This window comes from Rhinoderma darwinii, chromosome 6, assembly GCF_050947455.1.
Source record: "Rhinoderma darwinii isolate aRhiDar2 chromosome 6, aRhiDar2.hap1, whole genome shotgun sequence".
NCBI lineage: Eukaryota > Metazoa > Chordata > Amphibia > Anura > Rhinodermatidae > Rhinoderma > Rhinoderma darwinii.
Genome location: NC_134692.1, coordinates 144,304,656 through 144,315,157, shown reverse-complemented (window position 1 = coordinate 144,315,157; position 10,502 = coordinate 144,304,656). Strand labels below are relative to the sequence as shown.

The following is a 10,502-nucleotide window of genomic DNA, read 5'->3' as shown; positions in this document are numbered from 1 at the left end:
CATTCTCATGATCGGTGGGGGTCCCAGCGGTCAGACCCCCACCGATCAGATATTTATCATGTGGACAGGTAATAAATATTGATTATGGGAAAAAAATATGTGCAAGCTTTTCATAATCTCCCCGATGGCTCTTCTCTAAAGTCCTATGTGTGTCCTTTGTATCTATATTTATGAGGGTGGAGCGCAGTTCTAATGACGGTACAAGGGACAGGAAGGAGCGGCCATTATCAGGAGGAATGAGTCTTCTCATAATTACAGTCCAGCACCGGCTCACACCCTCTCATGCGGCATCTGCTTGTAGCGCAGTCTCATCTCCAGTAGGTGACGCTGCTGATTTCTAAAGAGTCTTCTATCGCTGCAGCAATTCTCTATGAACTCTGCTAGGAGACGCTCTTTCCTACCTTTAGCTCTCTATCATGTTTCGGGAGACGCTCTACCCTTGCTCCGTGCTTTCGTTGATCCTGCAGGGGACGCTCTATCCTTTAGTGCTCGTTTGTACAGGACCGGTTGCCAGGGTGCCAGAGTCCGTCCAGTGACGTCACTAAACAAGATGTCTGAGGAGAATATTTTCCTGTTTGTTCCCAACCTGATCGGTAAGAAGCGGGGCGGAGGCGGCAGGATCGGGGATGGCCGGGCTGCGCCCCATGTGCGGGGCCTCTGGTGTCTTGGTCTCCCAGGGATTAGTGCAGCTGATATTGGGAGGTTGGATAATGTCAGGAATAGTCACATCCGTTCAGTTTGCAGCTCATGTCGGCCATATATCGGACAAGTTCTCCCGATCCGATGTTTATCGGCATGCAGGTTGTTAAAGGGACATACACAGACAAATCCAGAATGATTTCTCCAGGATTATCCAATCGTTATAAATGTCGTTAATGGTCGTTGTATTTCCTCAGCTGATAATCGTGGCGTCTGAAACATTCACGGTGAAAACTTCTGTAACTTTCCCATGGACTTCGGAGAGACTTTATGACAGTCATTACACCGTTTTATTGGGCTAGATTAGTAGTTCTGGCACACGCCATGTTTTCGCTATAATTTGTGACTTTTCACGCCTCTCCTAGCTACTTTTGAAAAGCGGCGAAGTGGGCGGAGTTATCAAAGTTACGTAGCCTCCGCCGACTGACCGATTTGCCACAACCTGCTCATGGCAGGCGTAGATTTCAAATGACGGACGGCTAAAGTTTGCCAAGTTTAATAAGAGGTGCGCCTAGTAAAAGTTTTGCCTTATCTTTATGAAGTGCGTTGCCCCCCTTTGTATTTAGATTCCTCTCATTTTCAAGACCTCTTCTTGCTGTCAGTGAATGAGAACAGTCTGGTTTACATCCTGTGACCTGATACGTGTCACATCTGAAGGGCTGTTACAATTGTCTCCAGTCTAGATAATCCGGTAAACATCCTGAACTGATACATTGTAACAAGCCAATCCTACCTATATGTCCGCTCCATCCTAGGATCCCTTAGGCCTCGTGCACACTTCCGACACAGTTTTCACGGCCGTTTGTGACGGATCCGTGCGGCCGTGTGCACTCCGTGTTTCCGAGCGCCGAGTATGGTACTGTCCAGGGTGCTGAAAGAGTTAATGGGCTGCACTGATCGGCGGTAACTCTTTCAGCACCCTGGACAGTGCCACGCTCGGCGCACGGAAAATACAATTTTAATGTAATAAAAAAGAAAATAAGTTCATACTTTCCTCCTGTCCGGCCTCCTGGGATGACGTTTCATCCATGTCACTGCTACAGCCAATCACAGGCTGCCGCGTCATACAGGAAGGTCGGACTGGAGGAAGAAGAGGGACACGTCACCAAGACAACGACCGGGTACGTATAAACTGCTTTTTATTTTATTTTTATCAGCAGCCTCTTCTCTCTATCAGTGCTGGATAGAGAGAAGTGGCTGCCAATTAGTGTAATATCTCTAATGTACTTCTGCCCGCCCGGCGGTTGCTAGGCAACAGCTCCGTCACACACGGACGGCTTCCATGTGCCTTCAGTTTTTTTGATGGCCCCATTGACTTGCATGGGCCTCACGGTCACGGAATCTCGGACCAAAGTAGGACATGCTCTTCTTCTGTCGGAACGGAGCAACGGGACCGTCAAAGAAACTGAAGTGTGCATGGCCCCATTGAAATGAACGGGTCAGGGTGCTAGCTGTCAGAAAAACGGATAGCACCCTGACGGAAAACACTGAAGTGTGCATGGGGCCTTAGGGTATGTTCACACAGAGTTTTTTGCAGGCAGAAAATTCTGCCTGGAAAAAGCAGCAGAATAGTGAGTACAGCTCTGGAGTATAATACAGGATGTAACTCAGGATCAGTACAGGATAAGTAATGTATGTACACAGTGACACCACCAGCAGAATAGTGAGTGCAGCTCTGGAGTATAATACAGGATGTAACTCAGGATCAGTACAGGATAAGTAATGTAATGTATGTACACAGTGACTCCACCAGCAGAATAGTGAGTGCAGCTCTGGAGTATAATACAGGATGTAACTCAGGATCAGTACAGGATAAGTAATGTAATGTATGTACACAGTGACTCCACCAGCAGAATAGTGAGTGCAGCTCTGGAGTATAATACAGGCTGTAACTCAGGATCAGTACAGGATAAGTTATGTAATGTATGTACACAGTGACTCCACCAGCAGAATAGTGAGTGCAGCTCCGGAGTATAATACAGGATGTAACTCAGGATCAGTACAGGGTAAGTAATGTAATGTATGTACACAGTGACTCCACCAGCAGAATAGTGAGTGCAGCTCTGGAGTATAATACAGGATGTAACTCAGGATCAGTACAGGATAAGTAATGTATGTACACAGTGACTCCACCAGCAGAATAGTGAGTGCAGCTCTGGAGTATAATACAGGATGTAACTCAGGATCAGTACAGGATAAGTAATGTAATGTATGTACACAGTGACTCCACCAGCAGAATAATGAGTGCAGCTCTGGAGTATAATACAGGATGTAACTCAGGATCAGTACAGGATAAGTAATGTAATGTATGTACACAGTGACTCCACCAGCAGAATAGTGAGTGCAGCTCTGGAGTATAATACAGGATGTAACTCAGGATTAGTACAGGATAAGTAATGTAATGTATGTACACAGTGACTCCACCTGCAGAATAGTGAGTGCAGCTCTGGAGTATAATACAGGATATAACTCAGGATCAGTACAGGATAAGTAATGTAATGTATGTACACAGTGACTCCACCAGCAGAGTAGTGAGTGCAGCTCTGGAGTATAATACAGGATATAACTCAGGATCAGTACAGGATAAGTAATGTAATGTAATGTACACAGTGACTCCACCAGCAGAATAGTGAGTGCAGCTCTGGTGTATAATACAGGATGTAACTCAGGATCAGTACAGGATAAGTAATGTATGTACACAGTGACCCCACCAGCAGAATAGTGAGTGCAGCTCTGGAGTATACTACAGGATATAACTCAGGATCAGTACAGGATAAGTAATGTAATGTATATACACAGTGACTCCAGCAGAATAGTGAGTGCAGCTCTGGAGTATAATACAGGATGTAACTCAGGATCAGTACAGGATAAGTAATGTAATGTATATACACAGTGACTCCACCAGCAGAATAGTGAGTGCAGCTCTGGAGTATAATACAGGATGTAACTCAGGATCAGTACAGGATAAGTAATGTATGTACACAGTGACTCCACCAGCAGAATAGTGAGTGCAGCTCTGGAGTATAATACAGGATGTAACTCAGGATCAGTACAGGATAAGTAATGTATGTACACAGTGACTCCCCCAGCAGAATAGTGAGTGCAGCTCTGGAGTATAATACAGGATAAGTAATGTATGTACACAGTGACGCCACCAGCAGAATAGTGAGTGCAGCTCTGGAGTATCACAGTGGGTGCAGATAACTTCTATATGTAACCTGTATAATGGGGTACAGCAGTAGACGCAGTAACTGTACTTGGGTCAGGGTTCTGCTTCATTGCGTGTCATGCAGTATTTTCATGTTATTAGGATTATGAGACCCTCCCCCACCACTGACTGGCCTGATGAAGACGCCGGTCCGGCGTTGAAACGCGTAGCCTGTCTACTTTACTAATAAATATCGAACCATATATTTGCCTAGCCTCGCCAATAATAGCAGCGCCTGTGGTCCCTTTTATTACCTGTGACGTCTCTTCCGCAGGCTATGCCCGGATTCTTTTTGCCTTCGTCGCTTTCTTTTTCATGCCGAGCTCCCCCCTGGTGGCCTCCACCTTCTATCTGCTCAGCGGCCTCCTTGACGCCTTCGATGGACATGCAGCTCGAGCTCTTAACCAGGGTAAGGTCATGAGGGATGTTACTGGGGGGTACGACCAGTTATCGGGGTGCAGATATCTTGCATGTTCCTTTTCCCCAGGCACCAAGTTTGGAGCCATGCTGGACATGCTGACCGACCGCTGTGCTACCATGTGTCTCCTGGTGAACCTGTCCCTGCTGTACCCGTCGTACACGCTGCTTTTCCAGCTGAGTATGAGCCTGGACGTCGCCAGTCACTGGCTGCATCTCCACAGGTATCGTCATCCCGGAGACCGGCCCTTTACTCTACATAGACGCTCGCTGGACGTCACAGGCCCTGAGGCTGCACTACTGAGACCCTGATGACCCCCACCCTCCACATCATTGTCTCCTTATATAAACTCCTGTGTTTGATCGTCCTCGTTGTTTGGCTGTAGATGCTGGTAGTTTCGGGGTTAATTACAATGCTCGTCCCCATGTATTGTATATTACGGTCACTGCGCAGTTATCGGATCTCCCCTCTCTGGGGGTCTCTGATTGGCTGGACTTCGGTCTAGTCGGTGACATCACATCCCCGGACTCTTCATCCTCAGTCTATGCACTGAGCTGTCTGAAAATTAAAGGGGCGCTCCAGTCACGGCTGATATTCACATGACTGGGGCAGGAATCCTTCCCGAGTCACATGGTAAAGACGCCTGATACAATAGGTTTTACTAAATCCCTTTATTCGCATTTCCCTCCCAGCATGCCTCGTGGTTTAGCACTGATTTCATATCTTTACAGTGGGCGGGGCTTTCTCCGGTTCAGGTTGTCACCCCCTGTTGGGTAATGCACCTGAGAACTGAGCAGTGGGGGAAGGGAGGTGACAACTGCTCTGGGTCGCACGTGCGGTGGTCTCGTGTCAGTGTCTCACTTAGGGCTCTCTCATTCCCTCCAGCTCAATCCTGAAGGGCAGCGACAGCCACAAGACCATCGACCTGTCCGGTAACCCTGTGCTGCGGCTGTATTACACCTCTCGGGTACGTGCGCTGGGTCCTTTTTTGGGGGGGGGGGGGTCATTGGCTTTTCCTATTTCCTGTTAATGTCTTGTTTTTTTGGCAGCCGGTCCTGTTCGTCATGTGTGCCGGGAATGAACTCTTCTACTGCATGTTGTACCTGCTGCACTTCACCGAGGGACCAGCAGGTGGGCGCTGTTTTCAGTTTGTATCAGAGTGTGTGGAGATATAAGTGGGGTGCACAGGATGATACATTTAGGGGGGATACTCCATTCTGATGTTTTTTCTCCCCGCTCCACAGTCCTGCTGGGACCCCTCGGGGCTGTCGGACTTTTCCGCCTCGTCCTCTGGCTCTGCTGTCCGGTCTGTCTAGTTAAATCTCTTATCAGCCTGCTGCACCTGGTGACCGCCTCCTGCAACATGGCCGCCCTGGACCGCGCTGAGCGGGCCAAGAAGACGTTTAAGGATTAAGTCCCAGAAGGTTCTTTATAGTAAATAATTTATTATGTGAATATCCCCCCTCCCCCACACACCTTGGTGCGTCAGGTGAATATCCAGCGCCGCCTGGTGGTAGAATCAGGTATTTCTGTCTCTCCCAACATCCAGTATATTATGCAGTGCCCCCCATTAGTGAGTTATTGGGGCGCTGCTTACGGTTTGTGGTGACCCCTCATCCTGAGATGTTTGAATCTTTTTACTGTCATTTTTTTGATTGTTTTTTTTATATATATATTTAATTTCAAACGTGTTTTATTGAATTGCTTTTATTCTTGTAACTGCGCGTCTCCCGTATGGATTTGTCGTCTCTTTAGTGTAGCGTCACGCGCTCAATAACCTGTGTAGCCGCTCCCATCATGCACTGCTCATTTATAAAGCTCTGGGATTGTGGGCGTCGGTGAGATTTGCACGCAATGGTTTCCATTCCTGAAGCGCCAGGCAGCCGGTCTGCCATCTTTACCTCATCAATGAGTAACACAAGGTTTATGCAGGGACCGGGGCCACGACGCGGGTGTCCTCTCTGGTTGCAGGTGCAGATACGTGCACGGTGGCCATTATTTACCCCCCCCCCCCCCCCCCCCCATATACTGTATTTACATATTGAGGACAAAGGGATGAAATGGAGTTGAGAAGGACTAAGTAACCCGCCACGGCATTGGCATCGGCCACGGGATTGGCATCGGCCACGGGATCGGCATCGGCCACGGGATCGGCATCGGCCACGGGATCGGCATCGGCCACGGGATCGGCATCAGCCACGGGATCGGCATCAGCACACGACGACGGGGAGAAGGCAGAGAATAGACTCAGGGATCCGCACCACTTGCAGCTTCACTTCTTACCAACATTTCACAGGTTAAATCCACATCGAACGCCGGGCAATGTTGTAAATCATTTGCTTTGCTTCTCTTGTACTGATCTTGCGTTACATCATGTCTTCTACTCTAGTCCCATCCAGAGCTGCATTCACAATCCTACTGGCTGTCAGGATCGTTCGGACAGACACGCACGTAATCGCTCCCATAATGCTCTGCACGCTGCCACTTTGCATAGTGGGAGATTTAATGTGTTTTTTTTTTTCTACAACAGTATTCAATGTAAATATTATATATCCCACAATGCACCACAGCACAGCATGATCTATATAGACAATCACCAAGCAGGAGGGGTGTGGGGAGATGAGACATCCTGCAAACTAATAGCGGAGAAAAACCAAAACAGCAGAAATGTGAATGCAGCTTTGGCTGTGACTGGAGTATAAGACATGACTCTATGTAGGTTTATACTGTGAAATGTTTATAAGAATGAAAAATCTGCCAAATCCAGCAATTCATTGTGTCGCAGTTCCAGCGTGAACATTCCTGCTCCGTTTTCTGTACACAGCGACGCTGCTGTGGGGTCGATGATTGTCAGATTTTAGTTTTGTATTTTATTGGGTCTGATCAGGGACTTCCCAGGAAGCAGTCGCTGGGAGCGTTCAGTATTCAGCCGCACAGGGTGAGCGCCATCATGTGTATAATATCCGGGTGTAAGGAGCAGATATTTGTGGTCGTTCCCTCGGTTGCGATATCCTGTCATCAGTTGCAGAGCGTCGCGCCCTCTCGCTGCACATTCTGTCTGTATCATTATTCCTGTCTGTTATAATAAAGGTTTCTGATTATGTGTCGGAGTCTCTGCTACAAAATGCAACTTTCTCATTGACCAAAGCGGAAGATTTACCAAAACTGGTGCAAAGGAGCGCAGCACCGGAGCGGGAAAATGCTGCCAATCAGGTGGCGCTTACCTTAAGATCTGACCGGTCCCTCGTCCTAAGTTGGCGCTACCGCCCCAGGTTGGCAAAGAAATGAAAACTCTGGAAGTAAGAAATGTAAACCACGTCCATCACCTGGAGGAGTGGAGGGAGACGGCACGTAGGGGGCGCTAGAGAGGAAGCACTGACCTCTGCCCCCACATATTGGATGTATGTAACTCCTCCGTGCTCCATCCAGGATCCTTCCAGGTTTGTGTCCACAATCTGCACCAGGAGGTGGGTATGAGGGGTGAGGAGGGAGCAGTGCCCCCTATCTGTGGGCGATCATGAAAAACATCGACTCTAATATCCACAACCATGAGATTGTACAACTATAGAAAAATAAACCGCGACCCCTCTCAGCAAACGGGTGAAGCCTCTGCCTCTGTTCACATGCGCACGCGTTCAGCGGCCACACAGAGAACGCGCTGATCTCGCCTCTTTAAGGGATTTTCCAGTTTTAGAAATGGTTTTGTTTTTGTGTAGTCATGTTACACAACTTTCCAATATTCTTTCTGTATTCCTCACGGTTTTCAAAAATCTCTGCTTGCTGTCATGCAATAGGAACATTCATTATTTTCTTCCTGTGGATACAATTGTGATGTGATGGACACACAGGTGCTGGGAGCGTTACAGGGTCTTGTAATGGACACAGGTGCTGGGAGCGTTACAGGGTCTTGTAATGGACACAGGTGCTGGGAGCGTTACAGGGTCATGTGATGGACACAGGTGCTGGGAGCGTTACAGGGTCTTGTAATGGACACAGGTGCTGGGAGCGTTACAGGGTCATGTGATGGACACACAGGTGCTGGGAGCGTTACAGGGTCATGTGATGGACACAGGTGCTGGGAGCGTTACAGGGTCATGTGATGGACACAGGTGCTGGGAGCGTTACAGGGTCATGTGATGGACACAGGTGCTGGGAGCGTTACAGGGTCATGTGATGGAGACACAGGTGCTGGGAGCGTTACAGGGTCATGTAATGGACACAGGTGCTGGGAGTGTTACAGGGTCATGTGATGGACACAGGTGCTGGGAGCGTTACAGGGTCATGTAATGGACACACAGGTGCACGACTCGTTACAGGGTCATGTGATGGACACACAGGTGCACGACTCGTTACAGGGTCATGTAATGGACACAGGTGCTGGGAGCGTTACAGGGTCATGTGATGGACACAGGTGCTGGGATCGTTACAGGGTCATGTGATGGACACACAGGTGCTGGGATCGTTACAGGGTCATGTGATGGACATACAGGTGCTGGGATCGTTACAGGGTCATGTAATGGACACAGGTGCTGGGAGCGTTACAGGGTCATGTGATGGACACAGGTGCTGGGAGCGTTACAGGGTCATGTGATGGACACACAGGTGCTGGGAGCGTTACAGGGTCTTGTAATGGACACAGGTGCTGGGAGCGTTACAGGGTCTTGTAATGGACACAGGTGCTGGGAGCGTTACAGGGTCATGTGATGGACACAGGTGCTGGGAGCGTTACAGGGTCTTGTAATGGACACAGGTGCTGGGAGCGTTACAGGGTCATGTGATGGACACACAGGTGCTGGGAGCGTTACAGGGTCATGTGATGGACACAGGTGCTGGGAGCGTTACAGGGTCATGTGATGGACACAGGTGCTGGGAGCGTTACAGGGTCATGTGATGGACACAGGTGCTGGGAGCGTTACAGGGTCATGTGATGGAGACACAGGTGCTGGGAGCGTTACAGGGTCATGTAATGGACACAGGTGCTGGGAGTGTTACAGGGTCATGTGATGGACACAGGTGCTGGGAGCGTTACAGGGTCATGTAATGGACACACAGGTGCACGACTCGTTACAGGGTCATGTGATGGACACACAGGTGCACGACTCGTTACAGGGTCATGTAATGGACACAGGTGCTGGGAGCGTTACAGGGTCATGTGATGGACACAGGTGCTGGGATCGTTACAGGGTCATGTGATGGACACACAGGTGCTGGGATCGTTACAGGGTCATGTGATGGACATACAGGTGCTGGGATCGTTACAGGGTCATGTAATGGACACAGGTGCTGGGAGCGTTACAGGGTCATGTGATGGACACAGGTGCTGGGAGCGTTACAGGATCATGTGATGGACATAGGTTCTGGGAGCGTTACAGGGTCATGTGATGGACACAGGTGCTGGGAGCATTACAGGGTCATGTGAAGGAGACAGGTGCTGGGAGCGTTACAGGGTCATGTGATGGACACACAGGTGCTGGGAGCGTTTCAGGGTCATGTGATGGACACACGTGCTGGGAGCGTTACAGGGTCATGTGATGGACACAGGTGCTGGGAGCGTTTCAGGGTCATGTGATGGACACAGGTGCTGGGAGCGTTACAGGGTCATGTGATGGAGACAGGTGCTGGGAGTGTTACAGGGTCATGTGATGGACACAGGTGCTGGGATCGTTACAGGGTCATGTGATGGACACACAGGTGCTGGGAGCGTTACAGGGTCATGTGATGGACACAGGTGCTGGGAGCGTTACAGGATCATGTGATGGACATAGGTTCTGGGAGCGTTACAGGGTCATGTGATGGACACAGGTGCTGGGAGCGTTACAGGGTCGTGATGGAGACACAGGTGCTGGGAGCGTTACAGGGTCATGTGATGGAGACAGGTGCTGGGAGCGTTACAGGGTCATGTGATGGACACACAGGTGCTGGGAGCGTTACAGGGTCATGTGATGGACACAGGTGCAGGGAGCGTTACAGGGTCATGTGATGGACACAGGTGCTGGGATCGTTACAGGGTCATGTGATGGACACACAGGTGCTGGGAGCGTTACAGGGTCATGTGATGGACACAGGTGCTGGGAGCGTTACAGGATCATGTGATGGACATAGGTTCTGGGAGCGTTACAGGGTCATGTGATGGACACAGGTGCTGGGAGCGTTACAGGGTCATGTGATGGAGACACA

The 10,502-nt window shown here is 49.5% G+C and overlaps 1 protein-coding gene across 1 annotated transcript; it reads left to right on the top strand.

The window, feature by feature from the left end:
- The first annotated feature begins 457 nt into the window (after positions 1 to 457).
- Positions 458 to 7,430, top strand: CDIPT (CDP-diacylglycerol--inositol 3-phosphatidyltransferase). Its single transcript, XM_075830905.1, has 6 exons — positions 458 to 593; positions 4,182 to 4,316; positions 4,395 to 4,548; positions 5,211 to 5,292; positions 5,375 to 5,456; positions 5,570 to 7,430. Exons 1-6 carry the CDS (start codon positions 551 to 553, stop codon positions 5,737 to 5,739), a joined length of 666 nt encoding a protein of 221 aa, XP_075687020.1. The 5' UTR covers positions 458 to 550; the 3' UTR covers positions 5,740 to 7,430.
- The last annotated feature ends 3,072 nt before the right edge of the window (positions 7,431 to 10,502 follow it).